The sequence below is a fragment of the Apiospora marii genome, assembly GCF_038362585.1.
Source record: "Apiospora marii strain CBS 49790 chromosome Unknown utg000001l_segment0_segment0, whole genome shotgun sequence".
NCBI classification, from domain to species: domain Eukaryota; kingdom Fungi; phylum Ascomycota; class Sordariomycetes; order Amphisphaeriales; family Apiosporaceae; genus Apiospora; species Apiospora marii.
In genome coordinates, this window is record NW_027117372.1 from 1,846,649 (window position 1) to 1,864,613 (window position 17,965).

Here is a 17,965-nt window from a genome sequence, read left to right on the forward strand (position 1 = left end):
CGGTAACGGGAGCTTGCCCCGATGTATATGACCGGGTGGATGCGCCGATGGAGTCGGTCGTGAGTTATTTCTTACCATGTAACCAGTAACAACAGTGCTGGAAGCATGCTTGTAAGTAGTCATAATTAAGCTCTGCGGGCCGGCGCTTCTGGTTATCTCTTGAAGAGTATAATCCATTGTCTACGGATGGACTTCGGCGATGTGGCCCGCCTGCATTGATGCCGGCTAAGTAAAGATGCTAGATCAACTCCGTAGCATTGTAGGTAACGAATTCCAAGAGATGTCATCCTTATTAGCTGCTTTAATAGCGTCCAGCGGTGATTTTTTTAGGCCTTAAGCAGTTTCACTCGAGCAGCGAGTCCACGCCTTGGATGCTCCGCCATCCATTGATAGCAAGGTCTGCTGCTAGAAGCCAGGTCGTTCGTTGTGTCACAGGCAGACGTGTTTTTACTAATAGTTCAAGGTGAAGGGTGTTGTTTCCAGACTCGACGAAAGGAAAGCCCACTATTCTATGGTCCAGAACGGTTGGTCACCCCGACCGAATTGGAATTCCAGCCCCCACCGATATGCGGATCATCGTCTTGATCTCCTATTGGCTGCCGACCTCATTGACCCTGACGAAGGCCGAACGGCTGAGCGGTTATGTTATATGACGAGGCGCAGTTCGATATCACAATCTACTAGCGATTAACAGCGGGCTCTTCAATCTCTCTTTCTACAGAGCCATTGACACGATCATTGATTTTGACGGTGGAAACCTAGGACAGTTCCTACATACAATAATCCCAGAGCTGGCGTTCGGTTGCTAGTTCACTCTCATAGTCCCCGTATCGTTTGAAAACCACATCGACAATCCTTAACCATCGCCGATGAAGCTTCGTGATGAAATGGGCTTTGGTATAATCCCAGTATTCCGGATACCATCCCGAGTTTTCCCAATCCACGATCCCAGAAAGCCTGCCGTTACGCACCAGGACATTCCGCATGTTCAAGTCCGAGTGAGTAAAGACAATCCTGTGGCCGCTGCAGTGAAATACATCTGGCAAGGCGGGTGTCTGGAGAGTCTTGTTGAACTGCTCCTCGTTGACGAATGGCCCGACGAAATCTCCTCGGTCCTCGTCGTAATCCAAACACATGTTGACTCGGTGATCATAACATGCCTCATCAACCGCATTGCTGATGGCATATTTAGATGAGGCGTCCTTTGGTATCGCTCGAAGCTGTTCAATGCATCTCTGCAGATCGTAGACCAATAAACGTTCCTCATCTTCACTAAGCGTATCAATGCATGATCCCAAACGAACGCCCGAAACTCGGGAGGTGAGGAGGTAAGACTTGTCCGAGTCTGATACAAGATCGATGGGGCAAGGAACTGGCATATGTGTATGCTGTCTTATGAGGCGCAACGCACCATACTCGTTGGCCAAGCCTTCGTGCCATGTCAAGCCCGCCGTCTTGAGATACATGCCGAACGGAAGTTGTTGGACTTTCAAGCTGCATGATGACCCGTACACCTTCGCTCCGATAAATCCCAAGCAGCGATAGATTAGAATACGGAGAGAGGCTGGCGTCAAGCGCCAAGTCGAGATGAGAGTGTTCACGAAACGCTTGGGGAAAAAGTGCTGCAGCGAAGTATGCGGCAATTTAGTGGCTGGCTGTAGCTTTTTACCAGCGATCTCCCGAGCAACACAACTCCATCGGAAAGGATTAGCAAATCGTGACAAAAGTTGCAATGAAGAAACGTCTGGAGTGACCATGCCGGAAGCCGAGTGGTCTGCAAAACAGCCTTTCCGAAGCTCTGGTGTCTTGTCATGAATGGAAGGCCATGGCGGACCTCCAATGCGGAGTGCAGCAACATAGTACTAATTCTGTGTAAGCGAAAGTGCAATTTTGATAAGCGGGTATGCGTGCTTCCGGATAGGGCGACGAGAAACTTACGACAGACCCTTGGTCAAATGTGAATTGATAGAATCCTTGGGATAACGCCGTTGCAGCGGATTTGCGGACAAGCCAATATGTCTGGTATGCATCGTGAGATTCTCCATCAAGAACCCACTGCTGTAGTTCAGGGCCAACAAAAGCTTTGAGAATATCGTGTAAAGACTAAGAGGAGCTCTATTAGCTAAAAATTAGATGGTAGAGGAGACGGCGAAAAGACGATATAGTTACTTTTTCGATTGGCTTCCTAATTGGGAGTATGGGAGCGACAACTAGCGGATCAAAGAGGGAGTTTGGCAAGCCGGTGATACAACACTTGCCCCCGTCTCTTTTCCAGATATCGGCGGCGACAGCTCTATCAGGCTGCTGGTGGAAAGGGACCTCGTGCGTAACTTTCATTCATCAGTGTAGGTTCCCATATGATGGCCATCTCTAAAACTTACCAGCAGCGATCAATCGTTTCCAATCCGACAGTAAAGGCGTCAGATCAAGGCCGCCGACTCTTGTGGCGGAGCAGGTCTGTAGCGCATAGCGAGCGGCATGTTCAGAGTCTATCGAGTCCTCGAGGAAGCTTTCGAGCAGTTCCTCGTCTGGATACCGCAGATCAGCATTTCGAATGGCTGCAAGGACCCGGTCAAAGTCGGTTGCGCTGTGCTCCATGTTGTCGACCTTCGCACATTAATGCATGAAGCGAAACACAGTGGTAATGGGTTGGGGAAATGTTTGGGCTACAGCTTCAATTGGAAGTCGAATGTTGAAGGTCGGACTAGCCCTACTGCCTACTGCTGGACTCGGTCTGGCGCTTGTGCTGAGACCGTTACGCGCCATAGTGGGGGAGTAACCCCACCGGCTCCTCTTTCTAGAGTGTAACACAGTGCCTTAGGTTGATATACTGTCGATATTTATCAGGGCGTCTGGTTCGAAATTAATCGTGATTGGGCCACTCGAAATAGCAACACCTGCGAAGCGAAGGTTGGAGAATCTACGATTTATACAGGATACTGTACGGTACTAAGCACCGTTTTTATCCGTTTTGCTTCAATTTAGACCTTTTTGGTATGGCTCGTGCGGCGGTGCTGCGTCTTCCCTTGCTGAGACACTTTGCTGCATAAGGTCGGCATCTGCTCTCCCCCTAGATAAGAATTTAGAGAGCCGAACTAGTACTAGGGTCGGTGACGACCTGGGAATCCTCGGTGTTGTATGTTTTTTTTTGCCTTTTTGCTCCTCTCTAAGACGATACGCCAGCGAGGTCAAGTGGAGTGGCCTTTTGACTACGTCGAGGCTTCTGCTCACGAAGAACCAGTACATCCATCGTTGGCGATTGGCTTGTGGCTATCGCCGCCATCGTGCCGCGATGCATTCCCATGCCCATGGACCCAACCTGGCCGACCAACAGATCATGGAGCTGTTTGGACTGTGAGTACTCGCTGGAAACCGCTGCTGCGATCAGCCCTCCATACTACCTCGGACGTGCCCGCGACGCACATCAAGGAGGAACAAGAGCACTTGCCATGCGTCCCGAACCGGATGTGGAGGTTGTGGAAGTTGTGCGAGGAATGCAGTAGGCGTGGCCTCTCCTACATCCAGTATACTCGGTACCAACCAGCATATCGAACCATGAAGCATGACAATGAAGTTGGACAAGGCCGTTGCATGGCAATGTATTTCGTACCACATCCAGTTACCCGTTCGATTGACAAACGTCTTCAAATGTGACAGATTGCTCAGAGCAAGCGCCATAGCAACCATGTGCGCCCCTTCTTGGCCGTCGGCTGACCCGGCGTAGGTGCTTGGGACTCGACTTGGGCTCCTCCTGCTCCAAGACGACTGGCATGTAGGAATCGGTTGGCAAACAAGTACTTTTCATGGGTTCTAGACCACACATATTTCTTGCAGAGAAGGGCACCAAATGCCAGTGAATTGATCTCCGTGTCACAGCCATCTTCCACCAAAGCTGGATGCTGCTCAATTGGACCAAAATGAAGTGGGTCTAATTACAGCTAGTCAACCAATCAAACCATAGATGTCGCCCTTAGTCCCGCAGACTGATTTTGAGCTTTATATACTCCGAAAACAGGTCTTTATTTCAACAAATGGGGATATGGTCTAGGGGTATGATACTTCCTTCGCATCGTTCAATCGAACAGCAAATGCTTGGAAGGGGTCCCGGGTTCAATTCCCGGTGTCTCCACAGTTTTTGCATTTTTTACGACTATATCCGAGTCTATATAGTTTGACTGAAGCATTGGTGTTATTTTTATATATCCTTGGGCGCTTTTAATGGACGTGGATGGCCATTGAACGATGGTTTGCTGTTCGGCTTCAAGAGTTTGTATGCGGCAAGATGCGTGGAAAGAGCCCCACCCCCGCATTTTGCTGCCAGTGCTTCAACCACAACAGTTGTCGCTTCCGTAGCGAGTATCATACCCCTAAGCCATGACCTCATCTAATGAATGGCCTCTTTAAATTTCTTGTAATGTAGCGACCGCGCTGCGCGCTGTGTACAGTGCTAGGTAGGTAACTCCATTTGGAACCGATGCTTTTCGCATTGGTATAGGATCCGGGGATATGTCGCTCTCCCTAGAAGACGGGCCAGCTCGCAGAAACACGCTTGGAATTCCATATCCTCGGTGCATCAACTGGCGGGAGATAGCTCTCAAGCATGGTACGAATCGGTAAGACTATCTGGCCGGCTCCTGAACGGGGCAACTATGCAGCCGGCTCGCACCCGCAATGGGGCTAGTTGAGCTAGTTGAGCCCCAGCTTAGACAGTGGCACTGGAGGAACCGACTAGCATCCTGCTATACATTTGTCCTTGCAAAGCGAGTGCGGCTTAGTGTGTAGAAACGACGCTCAAGCCTCGCTGGCGGCGTCTATGGCTGTTAAACTAGACCAGTATGGTTGGAGCCGATCGCAAGAAGTCCCGCCGTGACGGTTGCGAGTGCGAGAGGGGACTCTAGAGATAAAAACGGCTTCGCCGCGCCTTCGAATATGGCAGCTTAAGTATACTCGTCGCTATCATTACTTAGATCTATACACTTGGTCAGTGCAAGCGTAAAGCCAATATTCCAATACCTCACCATGTCAGCAACGCGACAGACTATCCTCGTCACGGGGGCGACCGGCAAACAGGGCGGAGCACTCATTGATAATCTCCTCTCCTCTTCACAAGCACCACAGTTCGACATTATCGCAGTCACGCGCGACACCCAGAGCGTCAAGGCACAGAAGCTGTCCGCCTTGCCAAACGTGAAGGTCATCTCGGGCGATCTTACCAGCCCCGACGCCATCTTCGAGGCGGCCGGCCCGGTGTGGGGCGTCTACAGCGTACAAGTCAACTCGGACTCGGAGGAGTCGCAAGGCAAGGCGCTGGTCGACGCCGCCGTCCTCCACGGCGTCCAGCACTTCGTCTACTCGTCGGGCGACCGCGGGGGGCCGGAGCGCTCCGAGACGAATCCGACGAACGTGAAGAATTTCGCGGCCAAGTACCACATCGAGAAGCACCTCCAGCGCAGGACGGAGAAGAGCCCCCAGGGGATGACGTACACGATCCTGCGACCCGTGACGTTCTTCGAAAACCTCTCGGGGGACATCCACGGCAAGGGCTTCGCCCGGATGTGGGAGCAGCTTGGGCAGAAGAAGCTGCAGTTCGTGGCTACTCATGACATCGGCTGGTTCGCGGCGCAAAGCTTCCTGAACCCCGATGAGTATCGCAACAAGGCAGTCACGCTCGTTGGCGACGAATTGACGCAGCCCGAGGCCGAGACAATATTCAGGAAGGTCGTCGGTACCTCTATGCCCATGTCCCCTTGTCCCATTGCATCGGCTGTCAAGTTGGTGTTGAAGGATACAGTGGGCGATATGTTTAAGTGGTTCAAAGCAGAAGGTTACGGGGGTGACCTCGAGACTTGTCGGAGGACTTATCCAGAAATGCAGAATTTTGGGGTTTGGTTAGAGGATAACAAGGGGCGTTGGGTTCATTAAGAGGGTTCCAAAGTCATAAGTAGTTGAGAAATGATAATCATTGTCACTAACATGAGGTCTGGTAATATTAGACAGAATATGATGCATGTAGCTCTTCATGATTCGGTCATATAAGTCAATCACTGTAGTGTGGCGTTTGGAATCAGAGTGCTGGATGTTAATGCCATTTATTCCATTGATGACCAGAGTCTAAAAAGGAATAAAGACACTCGTAGCCTATTAAACCATCTAAAACATGCATCCAGTACTCACAAAAGACCATGCAGTACAGTCGATATTCAAGTGGCAAGTTTAGCAAACGCGACATCGTCCGACATGAGCACATGTTGCCACTTTAGGGAATGCGGTCGCCTGTGGCAGAATTATTTCCAGTCTCTAATTGATGGTCTTGCGATAAGCACCACCACCCACCCCCACAGTGACAGTAGCGTACCTCTCTTCCCTGGTAATCTTGAAATTCAATAAGTTGGGAAGGAAGCTGTCACTCATTTTCCATTTCTGCTGTCGAATAACCCTTCCCAGACCAGCGACATGAACGGCTTACCAAACTCCGGCGGTGCGCCCGGCGGTGGTGTGCCGGCTTACAACAGCCAGATGGACCCGAACGTCAAGGCGGTTAGTTCCTCCCCCAGAGTAAAAGTCGCAATGGCAGCAGCAGTGCTAACTTAAACTGTCAGATGAGCGCATTCATGGAATCGTGTTTCGGCAAGTCTGCAATCTCCGGCGTCATGGGATTCGGCATGGGCGGTCTCTTCGGAATGTTCATGGCATCTGTACGTCCCCTTCTCGCCTCATTATTCCCACTTGCGCCCCTCCAGCCAGCCAGTGGACTAACCTCTCGACCCCTTCACCACGTATAGATGTCCTACGATACCCCCTACCACACCGCCGGCGCGCCGGGCCCGACCGGACCGATGGGCCAGCCGATCGGGCAGATGCCGTGGCGGCGGCAGCTCTCCATCGGCTTCAAGGACATGGGCCAGCGGTCGTGGGGCATGGCCAAGAACTTCGGCAAGGTGGGCGCCATGTTCAGCGGCATCGAGTGCGGCATCGAGGGCTTCCGCGCCAAGAACGACCTGGCCAACGGCGTCGCGGCCGGCTGCCTCACAGGCGGCATCCTCGCGCGCAGCGGCGGGCCCATGGCCGTGGGCGGCGGCTGTGCGGCCTTCGCGGCCTTCAGTCTGGCGATCGACGCGTACATGCGCAGTCCTGGCGAGGAGTAAGGACGAGGGGAAAAAACATGATAGGGGCTACACAATAGGGGTAAAAGCTTGGCATGACCAGGAAAAAGATACTGGTGCCTATAATGCCAATAATGCCGGAATGGCTTGTATATTTCATGATGTGGCGGGCCTTGGAATCACTTTGATTCATATCTGTATTATGGCGTTGGGTGGTTGGCTGCATAGTATCAAGGCGTTCTTAGACCAGGTTGAATTGGCAAGATACATCTCCGCTTGAACATGGATTTTAAAAGCTGAAGGTCAGCGTGAAATGGAATAATAACAAAATGGCGAAATGGAATAACAATATCGATCAATGGTCTCAACGTCTCAACGATTAAAATATGGTATAAACAATGTGGTATAAACATGACACGTCTTGTAATTATGCGACTGCCTGAGCCCAGTACATCTAGTCGAAACTACATAAACTGACAAGTCTTTCCCATGATAACCCCCATGAAAACGCCTCGCTAACAAGTATAATACCGAACCCATCGCCCTCTTGTGTCAAAGGGCGGACATGTCATAAATATTTTCATCATGTCCCACGTCTACATGTAACACCATCAACAGCGCCTATTTTGAGAATAATCCCAACCAAAAAAAAAAGTTAAACCTGATTTCAAGTCACTCAAGATGCCTTGTACACTTCAAAAGCACCGAACTCCCAGAAAGCATCCTTGAAAGCCAGCGGGTTGTTCGCCACGAAGTCCGTGCAGTTACTGGGGCAACCGCTTTCGGCGTACACGGCGTTGGTGAGTTGACCGCACAAGTCGATGTTAGCGATGATGCTTTGGTTGCGGAAGTGCGTGTCCATGGCGCAGTCGGTGTTGGGGAAGTCGGCAGCTGCCATCCCCCAGGTGCTAGGATCGGGCTTCTTGGAGGTGATGTCGGCCGGGATGGAGGAACGACCAAACTGCCACATGCGGATGCCCTCGTTGCGCCACTCCATAGCCATGATGCCACCGCCGGCAGAGTTGTAGCTGGCGCCGTAGCTGGCATCGTTGCCTTGCACACCGCAACCGGCATTGGAATTCGTCTCGTTGAAGCAGTCCTTCTGCAGCGTGGTGCCAGTCATCTTGCGCTTGACCGACATGTCGCAGCCATCGGTAGTGTGCAGCGTCATCTGGTTGCCCTTGTCGGCCTTGTTGACCGCCTCCATGATGTCGATCTCGCCGCTCTTGGGCCAATCGTTCTCGTCTACGAGCCAGAGCGCGGGCCATGTGCCGCAGCCAAAGGGTGTGTGCTTGATGTCGAAAATGAAGAGGCCGCTGTTGTACTGCTTCTTCGACGAAACGCGGACAGAGAAGCGACCCGTCGACGCATCCGGATTCGAACCGGGCCCAACAGAAGTGTCAACCTTCATGACAGCGCTGTTCGCAGTGGCATGGGTGAGGTTCTGATTGAAAAGTTAGCTGGTATCCACTAAGGCAGCGACGACCGTGGTGCAGATCACACTTACAAGTTGCTGGGCTTGCTCCTTGGGGACGTAGTGAACGAAACCTTGGGCCGGGTCAAACCCTGTAAAATAGTCGAACTGATCAAAGAAGTTCTCGCCAGAGTCTATGTGCAGTGTCAGCGACGAGCATCAGTTGCCAAGGGTGGGTTGACTTACAAGTATCCTGGATTGAGTAGTTGAGCTTCGTATAATCCGGGTAGCGGTTGGCCTTTGAAACCAAGACACCCGCGACGACGGCTACAATGATGGCAATGATAACGACGACGGCGCTGATGACCCAGGTGCGCTTGCGCTTGTACCAGGGCTGGACGCCCACGTAGCGACTCATGTTGGAGCGTGGCGGTAGCTCTTGATTATCGTATGAGGGCGGTTCCGAAATGAACTCTACTCGGCCGTTGGCGTCTCTGACTTGAAAGGGGGTAGGACCGGCCTGACCTCCGTTGACGTTGTGAGCCTGCTCCCAACCCATATTTGTACTTGCGGCAAGAGCTGGATGCAGTGAAGTATCCGGTCGAACCTTCTCAATGGGGTAAGTGTGCACAGCAGCGGATTGGTGTTGCTGCGCGGTGGAAGTATATCCACTCGAGTTAGGCAACCGAATTTCTTCGATTCTGGTAATTGTCCCGCCGGGATTGGGCTTTTTGATAGGCTGCGGGAGCACTCGCTTCGGCCCTTTCCAATATTCGAATGGTTGGTAGCCCAGTTCTTTTCTGTCTGGCAGGCGAGAAGGTGTTGTTGATGCTGGGCGACTTTTCTGGGACAGGTTGGTGAGGGACATCGGATAGAAAAGGCCCTCCCCTGGGCAGTGCAGCAGTCACCACTACCTAGGTAATCAATACGAACTAGCAGAATCAACGATTGAAACCAACATACGTTACGTACGTACGTACACACCATCAACAAGCCGCAAAGTGTGCGTGTGTCAGGCACGCCGGCCGCCCTTCCGAAACTTGACTTGCACCTTATTATCCCACCTCCCTTAGCCTGGCCAATGGCTACCCTGTATTGTGTCACTGTCCTGCACACACAATAGGAATACGAGAGTAACCCGCTCGCCCAATGGGATAACCGTTTACCCAATGGTAATACGAGCGTAATCCAATCGTTTACCCAAAGCAGACGGAATGGGCTGAGATGCGGCCACTAAACTCGGCAGAATTGCTGGATGGGGGTACACACGCACACACTCACGCACTCGCACCTCCCAGAGGCTGACGCGTTGCAAGTTTAGACAGCTGGCAAAACTCGCGGGTTAATCGCTGTCGATGACACGCCGGGTAGAGTGCAAGATATGCGAGTCCGAGCTAGTCCGTTCGATAAGGCCAAAAGACCTGGAAAGAATGGGGAACAATTAAGTCATGGAATGATTATCATTATGAAGATCGTTTCGCAAGGGATGGGTTAAACAAAACTGGAAGACTCTCGTCGATCCAGGACGAGAAAACAAGAGATGACGGAGGCAGGAGGTATCTATTAATGGGTGATGGTGGTTCGAGTTGCTCTATATCTTCTTCTTTCTTCGTCTGTCTCCTCGCCCTCCACTTCTTCTCCAAGCAGGCATGAACAAGCTTCTCTGAAGTCAGTCTGGAATGTCAAACCACCCCCATCTTACCAGGGAATATATAGCTCCACCTTATCGCTGCCAGAAACAGTTTGCCCCGGTCGTGGAACTTGCACCCTTCATGCGGTCCCTGCTTTCGCGATGAGATCTGATAAAGACTGCAAAGCCTGCCCAGTAAAAACTGGCGGGGCGACGTCGATTCTGGCTCGGATGAAGCCCAGCACATTTCATCTGGTCTTGCAGCATGCATAATGCTCAATAACGAGCCTAAGAGTCAAGGCTGGAACAGTTGAGGTCAGAGGCTCTCGAGCGTCGTCGTCCAAACAAAAAAAGCAGAGCCGTTATTGAGCAGGGATTACAAGAAAGGCTCTTCGCATGCAAGGAAAGGGCTTGCTTCGTGCGACCCAGCCTGCCAGCCGTGCGACCCCTGATGTCCGCCCGCGATCCTGAATTACTTGCATCTGGCCAAATCGGAATTCTAGCCACCAAGCCACAAAAGGCCATGATTGACAGGCACGCACGGCTTCCCGGGTCCCGATGGGAAATAATGTTTGCCTACAGGCCTAGACCACCACTATAACATCCTCTTGAGCCGTATTATTTATGTACAGTAGGTAGATTGGTCAAGTATACTAGGGGTATCCCCAGCACAGGAAACAGGTATTTAGAGCCTTGTGCTGCAGAACATTGTGTTTCTTACAGCCAAGACTTTCCAGTGAGTCAATGATCCTGCGACTGGAATGCGTCGCAGCTCTAACCGATCGATACCCTATCGACATTAACCTTGGCAGTAAGACCCAACGCACCCGTTTCACGCGTGGCGATCATCAAGGCCGTTCGAAACGAACGAAATCGTCCGCCATGAACACGTCAACTGTTTGACTGGCTCGCAAGCAAGGAAGGTGCTGTTGAAATGTCTGCCCTACAGTAGGTAAATGAAGTCCAGCTTGATGTGTTTCTTGCTCTGCCAGGAATAGCCAGGATTGGTGTCGCGATTGCACCCCACTAACAAGAAATACCATATCATGAACAGTCACAGCGGCAACACTTTCTCATACTAATTGGGTTTTTCATACCAATTGGGGATCCTTCTGCTATCTATGTACATACGGCGTCTCTCAGTCGTAAGGACTCCCATATGTAGACATCATCTCCTAGGCCCTGGGCAAGGTGAAAGAAAAGAGTGTAGGGCCTGACAAAACATTTACCGCCTGGGCATATCATGTATGATTGCCGGTGTCGGCTCTTGTCTCACTGGCTTGCACAACTGAAAGAGGGTGGTTTCGGCAGTTGTGTATTATTAGGTTCACTGGTACACGTAATACTTGTCCCCCGTGTGCGGATAGATGCATGTAGGTAGAGAGTTTTCAGAGGCTGTCAAACGGCCAAGTTCATGAATAAGTAACCAAACACTCCATGAAACCGCCATCAGATTGCGCATTAGCAGTTGGGTATGATATGCTCTATAGAGTGTGCGTTCTTCTGCGAAACGCGTATTATACATGTAGGTGCTATTCCGAATCAAGCTCAATTTAATCGTCGTCTTCGTCAACTCTCGCTCGCTTTGGTTGCCTGGACTCCTCATCCTGTAACCCATACCCTCTCTTTGACGAGGAGCTCTGGTCGACCTCTGATAAGAATTTATCCACGTTGAAAGGGTCCGCAGCATCCTTTTCAAACTGCACAGGGCCTTCTCGGGCTTCGACGTCCTCGGCACCCTTGAAGGTTCCCTTCCCTAACACGTCTCCATACCGGTTAGCCTTTTGGATCTTGGCCATTTCCTGGTCCCCGGCTGCCTCGTCCTCGAAGTCATCCATGTTCTGCCGCGGCCTGTAGATACTGCTAATGGCATCTTGTGCTGCAAATAGGGGCTTGCTGTAGGGGTTGTCTTCGTTGATCCCACTGTCAAAGCCACTGGATTGGTTAAATAAACGCGAATCGTACATGGTTTCCGCTTGCTGTGTCGGTTTTGCGAGACCAAGCGCAATCTTTTCCGAGATGTCTCGGTTTTGCTCCTTCGCCATGACTTGAATCCTCCGCTCTGCACCCATGCGGGACTGTCGGAGCTTGCGCTCTTCCTCACGACGCCGTTCTTGGCGCGCTTTCTCTCGTTCGCGGACTTCATCATCATCACTGTCAGAGCCAGACTCAGAACGGCTGTAACTGCGTGATCGCGACCGCGAATCGCGAGAAGCACTGGAGCCACGCCGCCTTCCGGCACCACCTTGACGTTCCTCTCTCGCTTTCTGAGCAAGCATGCGTAGATTTTCTTCCTTTTGGGCCTTTTCCTTTTCAGCGAGGCGCTGTTGCATAACGGCTCGCTGTTTGACTTCCTCTCGTGCGTGACGGTCTGCCATGAAGAGGGCTTCAGAGAAAGAGGCAAACTTGTCATTGATCACGGTATCTTGCAGTCCCTGGCCAGCAGCAGCAAGACGTTTGTCCAGTGGTACTGTGAAACCCTTAGGGTTCTTCCAGTTGCTGACCGGGGGAGGAATCTTCCACATTTCTTGATCTTCAGCAGTGAGCTTTCGCGGTGGTGAATGCATAATTGGCGGCGGGGGGCTAGGAGGACCCCTGGGAATCTTCTTGTGCTTAAATCGGGGAGGTGACATCGGGTCGCGTTGCTTTTCGACGATTTTGATAATTTTGTCTTGCTTCCTAGAGCTATCGCCCATCTGGTTCCCAGCGGTGTATTTGACAAAGGTCGGGTCTTTTCGCTGGCCGATATTGACATTCTTGGGCTTTTGGGAAGCAACAGCGCCGCTCACGAGGGCAGCCAAAGCGTTCTTGGTTCGCTCCGTGGTCTCGGCGATCTGTTCTTCGTTGGGTTTGGCGAGATCAATCTCGCCGGCGTCGGCCCTTTGGCGGAGGGGAATGAGATCCTTGAACGACGCGTGCACAATCCTATTCTCGCTGTGGCCTTGTCGTGCAATAGCATCGTATTTGACTTTGCCGTCTGAGTCGACTTGTATCGCGAGCGCGTTGCTGGTGGCCGCTCCCTTCTTGCCCATATCCAGAGGATACTGGGCGACTGGAATCTCAGGAACGCGCCTCCATCGCCGAAATCCTCCTGGCCCCGCGGGCGCCAGCCTGCTCGTTGTCCATAGGGCGGAGGGCCGGTTCGTCGCAGCACGATTTGCGACCCGTCGATTTGGCCTGCGCCGACGATTCTGGGACCGCGTTGTTGGGCATGGATTGGGATTTCTTCGTCTTCGCCGGTATACCTCGGCTTGGGTAGCGCCTGGGCAATTGAGGAAGCGATTGATGCCATGGCGAAGGGATGATGCGACGGCAGCTACACTTCGTTGTTGAAGTTGCGTGTTGATGGTGGTGCTGCTTGACGTCGGCCTCCAGATAAAGCAGTTTAGGCACGTTAAATTTCTGGCTACCAGTCGGAGACGTAAAGCGTGGCTAAGTGGGTGGCTGGTGCCCCACAACGCGCTGGATGGAACCCAGCACCAGGTAAGTACCACTACTGGTCCGCAAATCCACCCTGGCTGCCTGGACAGCTTTCAATTGATAGGAACCTTGTGTTGCGAGGATAAACCGACCAAGTCTCCTGGGATAAACAGGTCTACAGAACATCTATTATTCCAGTAGTATTAGCTTATTCTACTGTTATCCCCTGGAGTAAGTGGATTAACCACGACGGTTTATTCCTGCGGCCGCCTGATGTATGTGTGTCCATGACATATAGACGAGGGCAGGGATTGAGCCAGGCGCAGGCATGGCATTCGTGTATTCTATAACAATACCATGTACCTACGATAACAACTAGTCATTAGAGGAAGTCATGAGGATTTTCATATAAGTTGTCATGTCTCCGTGTATTGAAGCGGCCGATAGAATAGGCGTTACCATTATGACCTGCAACAGCGACTTGCAGCCAGACCAATGGTCTATAATACAAACATTCATGCGCATCATGCCCTGAACCAATTCCATGTTTTCTGTACGCCGCCGCTGCTGCCAATGAATACCGATACCAACTCCCTCGGTGGTAGAGTATATGTTTATACGTAACCTTTCCTGGCACCCTGTTCATCAAGTTAGCACCAATACAAAGCACCTGCGAATAAACAATACGTACTTGGAAGAAGAATCTGACGACGAAAACTTGCAAGGCCCCCATGCAGACCACCATGCAACACTGGATCAAGCTGAAGTTGACAATCCTTCCTTCGGTGCTTCGGACAGTGCTGAAGTTTCGGTTCTCGCGAGTGCGGAAATACTTCTGGTTTCGAGTGATGGTGGACAGTTGCCCGGAGACCTTGTAGATGGACTCCTCGAGCGCCGAAGTCTGTTCGGGTGAGGTGCCTTGCTTGGCTGGCAGCTGAGCTCGAACCTCGTCCTCGACCTATCGGATACGGGGTCAGTTTCCGCATGTACGTAGCTTCATCTATGATCGGTATACTAACAGCGATCTCGAAGTCGACGACCTTGTCCGAGTATGTGCTCATTTCGTTGTTGAAGCAGAACTTGTAGTCACCAGCCCTCTGTGCCGTGAAGACGAAGTCGCCCTGTCGCTCCTTCTCGCCCTCGAGGATGACCTTTTCTTCGGGACCAGTCACTTCATAGTCGAGATCGAACGAGCCACCTGATTGTACCTGGGATTCAAGAAATTGTTAGGGTCCGAATTCGAACGCTTCGGTCGGTGTTGTAGGCTGGTAGACTCACGGCAAAGTAGAAAGCGATCTTGAGGTTTGGCTTCTCGGCGTGGGCGTAGAAGCAGGCCTTCTCGTGTGCATTGAGTTTGTATGTGAGGGCGGTTGCGGAAACCACCGAGGTGAGCCAGGCAATGAGCCCGACGGAGAGAAGTGTGGCCCTCATGGTGGTGGTATGGTGTGTTGGTAATTGTCCTGAAGCAAATCCCAACTTCTGGCCAGCTTGTCGCGATTCCCAAATAGGGTCAAGGAATCGAAGCAATAAGTGGGTACCTGCAGCAGGTGTCGGATACGACCACGCTATGGAAGTTTCCTGTCCAGCCCGGCGCGGGTAATCATAAACCCTTAGGGGAGCAAAGTCCAGACTCCAGAGCACTGAAAGCGCGCTAGGCTGGTAGATGTAGCGGACGTGTTGCTCAGGCGCTAGGCAGCTTAATGCGTCAGGCAGGGCGCAATGACGGAGAGTTGGCGTTAGCGAGCTGTTTGAAAGCTTGGCGGCCCCTCTTTGAGCCACAGGCACCTTGGGTTCCCCAGCACGACCAATCACGCTGGCCCGAATACAGAGAGCAGGGAGCTTGGGAGGCAGCTGTGGCTCTCCCCGGGTTGTTGCAAGTCCCTTGTCGTCACTGTAACTCCTACTCCCCTTTCTTACGACACGCTCTGTTGGATACATAGCTATGCAGATTGCGTGTGGGTCTGTCTGATGGGTGAAATCATCCCCTTCCCATGCGATTAGTTTCCTCACAGCTTCATCTTGACACTTTTATTAACTATCCTTCTCTCCACTCCTTTGGAAACTCCTTCTCGATTACAACTACTTTCTGGATCACAAGCCGTGCTTGGTTGAATTGTCCGCGCACAACCATTCGATAACCGGTAATCCGGTAGCTTCCGCCAGATATGGTCTACCAAAGGACCGCGACAGCTGTCGCGTCCGCTGGAATCCGGATAGGATCCTACTTCTTCCTGCGATGGGTAAGTCTTCTCGGGATGCGCAAGCCATCTTATCTCTCGCTAGGGCTGTTACTGACTTCAACTTCATAGGCCAATCTCCCTGTAAGTCGACCATACGTGCTACTCCTCTACCGGACTCGATACCTCTTCCGCGACGGCGCCGGTAGCCCCATGAACAATAGCTAAACCATTCTAGCCCGCCATCTATATAGTTTACGCGCTTTTCGCCATATATGTCCCTTCCTTTGTCAACACATACATGACCGAGCCGATCATCTCATTGGTTGACAAGGTTGACGTGACCGTTACGGAGAAGCTGATCCCTGACCCCAATGGCGCCGAGGACGAAGACGGGAATGTCGACGCTGTTGTCGATGAGGATGTAGAGATCTCTGAGGAATATGATGTTGTCGAGAAGCCTGTCGCTCCGTTGCGCACTCTGCTCTTTGGGCTGCCCAGCCCTAACAGCAGACTATTCTCTGCCCTCACATTCCTCATCAACGCAGCATGTGTTGCCATGATCACGGATGCCGTCTACAGACCCCGCTGGCAGTACCCGAGCGATGACTTGTCTTTCGCTCGAGTTGGTTACGTATCGGATTCGGAGGCAAAGCTACTGATTCGCGAACCCGACCAGTCGAAGATGCCTATTACTGTCCAAGTCCACATCAAGGATGCGCAGCCGCCCTTTGATAACCCTCTGTGGCAGACTGCTGGTGGTGTGCGATGGACCACCAACGAGACGGATTATACCGCTGTAGTCACTATTCCCCTGTCTCACTCAAAGCAGCGCGTCTACGAATGGACCACATCCAACAACCATTCCGGAGAGTTTGTCGGGGCACCGCGTGCGGGCAAGATGCCAGACCACTTCGACGGAAAGTTCACCTTTTTGGCAACTTCTTGCATTCTCCCCAGAATCCCGTACAATCCCTTGAGCCACCCGCTTGCTATCCCTGGAATGAAACATCTTGCCAAAGCTCTTCCGGATCTTGGCGCTCAGTTCATGATGTTCCTCGGCGATTTCATCTACGTCGACGTCCCGCACCGTTTCGGAAAGTCCGTGGAAGATTACAGACAGAAATACCGCCAAGTATATGCTTCGCCTGACTGGGCTCCCGTTGGACAAAACCTGAGTTGGATCCACGTACTCGACGACCATGAAATCTCCAACGACTGGGACAAGAACTCGACTGGTCTGTACAAGTCTGCAGTCGAACCCTGGCACCATTACCAGACTGCTGTAAACCCTCCTCGTGCTAAGAGGGCAAACACTGCTGGCGCAATCACCCGATCTGGCACCACGTACTTTTCGTTTGCCCAGGGCCCGGCCAGTTTCTTCATGATGGACACTCGCTCATACCGATCAAAGAACAACGAGCCCTTCGATGACCCCAATAAGTCAATGCTCGGCGCTGAGCAACTTGAGGACCTCCTCTACTGGCTGCGAAAGCCGGAAGCCAAGGGTGTGAAGTGGAAGATCGTTGCCAGTTCCGTGCCGCTCACCAAGAACTGGAGAGTCAACACCCAGGATACTTGGGGTGGGTTCCTTCACGAGCGCCAGCAGGTGCTTGAAGCCATGTGGGACGCTGGTCTGCTCGGCTATGGTGTTGTCGTACTTTCAGGCGACCGACATGAGTTTGGCGCCACTGCTTTCCCCCCACCGAAAGACGGCAAGTGGCCCGAGAGCGTCATGGTTCATGAGTTCTCCGCGAGCCCTCTGAACCAGTTCTATTCTCCTATTGGCACGTACAAGCAGACTGATGATGAAGATGTTGAGTTGAAGTAAGTCGAGTAACACCCTCTAAGGCGGAAACACAGCTAACAGATGTAGATACATCAACTCTGGTAACTCCAAGTTTGGAGCCCTTACCATCGATATGCTGGCGGAGGGTGACTTGAGCAGCCTTAAGTACACCCTCTTCGTGGATGGTGCGGAGGCATGGAACACGGTGCTCACCACTCCCTCGCCTGCAACTGTTGAGAAGACTGCACCGTCATTCTGGGATAGAGTCCGCGGAGTTGTCTAGTGTAATCCTGCAGTTCAAACATTCATTGAGGAGTCATGCTGGCGTTATGGGTTTCTTGGTAGCACAATCGATATTGGCTATGCGGTTGCGTGCCCCGGTATTTGCTTTATCCTCTTAGATAGGGTATGGTGAGGGACGACAGCACTGCT

The 17,965-nt window shown here is 52.0% G+C and overlaps 7 protein-coding genes across 7 annotated transcripts; 3 read left to right on the top strand and 4 right to left on the bottom strand.

The window, feature by feature from the left end:
- Positions 1–770: 770 nt before the first annotated feature.
- PG985_000607 (kinase-like protein) lies at positions 771–2,598 on the bottom strand (the record flags this gene model as incomplete). The annotated part of the gene is made up of 4 exons (XM_066820376.1): positions 771–1,862; positions 1,939–2,103; positions 2,170–2,330; positions 2,382–2,598. 4 exons carry the CDS (start codon positions 2,596–2,598, stop codon positions 771–773), a joined length of 1,635 nt encoding a protein of 544 aa, XP_066691255.1.
- Positions 2,599–5,019: 2,421 nt separating this feature from the next.
- PG985_000608 (uncharacterized protein) lies at positions 5,020–5,922 on the top strand (the record flags this gene model as incomplete). Its single annotated transcript, XM_066820377.1, has 1 exon — positions 5,020–5,922. The coding sequence occupies one exon, from the start codon at positions 5,020–5,022 to the stop codon at positions 5,920–5,922; it is 903 nt and encodes a 300-aa protein (XP_066691256.1).
- A 531-nt stretch (positions 5,923–6,453) lies between these two features.
- PG985_000609 (uncharacterized protein) lies at positions 6,454–7,145 on the top strand (the record flags this gene model as incomplete). The annotated part of the gene is made up of 3 exons (XM_066820378.1): positions 6,454–6,537; positions 6,600–6,695; positions 6,783–7,145. The coding sequence occupies 3 exons, from the start codon at positions 6,454–6,456 to the stop codon at positions 7,143–7,145; spliced, it is 543 nt and encodes a 180-aa protein (XP_066691257.1).
- Positions 7,146–7,779: 634 nt separating this feature from the next.
- Positions 7,780–9,385, bottom strand: PG985_000610 (glycoside hydrolase family 16 protein; the record flags this gene model as incomplete). The annotated part of the gene is made up of 3 exons (XM_066820379.1): positions 7,780–8,547; positions 8,611–8,711; positions 8,764–9,385. 3 exons carry the CDS (start codon positions 9,383–9,385, stop codon positions 7,780–7,782), a joined length of 1,491 nt encoding a protein of 496 aa, XP_066691258.1.
- A 2,315-nt stretch (positions 9,386–11,700) lies between these two features.
- On the bottom strand, positions 11,701–13,439 carry PG985_000611 (SKIP/SNW domain-containing protein; the record flags this gene model as incomplete). Its single annotated transcript, XM_066820380.1, has 2 exons — positions 11,701–13,258; positions 13,312–13,439. The coding sequence occupies 2 exons, from the start codon at positions 13,437–13,439 to the stop codon at positions 11,701–11,703; spliced, it is 1,686 nt and encodes a 561-aa protein (XP_066691259.1).
- A 742-nt stretch (positions 13,440–14,181) lies between these two features.
- Positions 14,182–15,505, bottom strand: PG985_000612 (uncharacterized protein; the record flags this gene model as incomplete). Its single annotated transcript, XM_066820381.1, has 4 exons — positions 14,182–14,205; positions 14,259–14,525; positions 14,587–14,775; positions 14,846–15,505. The coding sequence occupies 4 exons, from the start codon at positions 15,503–15,505 to the stop codon at positions 14,182–14,184; spliced, it is 1,140 nt and encodes a 379-aa protein (XP_066691260.1).
- A 227-nt stretch (positions 15,506–15,732) lies between these two features.
- PG985_000613 (uncharacterized protein) lies at positions 15,733–17,816 on the top strand (the record flags this gene model as incomplete). Its single annotated transcript, XM_066820382.1, has 4 exons — positions 15,733–15,807; positions 15,877–15,888; positions 15,983–17,571; positions 17,621–17,816. The coding sequence occupies 4 exons, from the start codon at positions 15,733–15,735 to the stop codon at positions 17,814–17,816; spliced, it is 1,872 nt and encodes a 623-aa protein (XP_066691261.1).
- Positions 17,817–17,965: the final 149 nt, after the last annotated feature.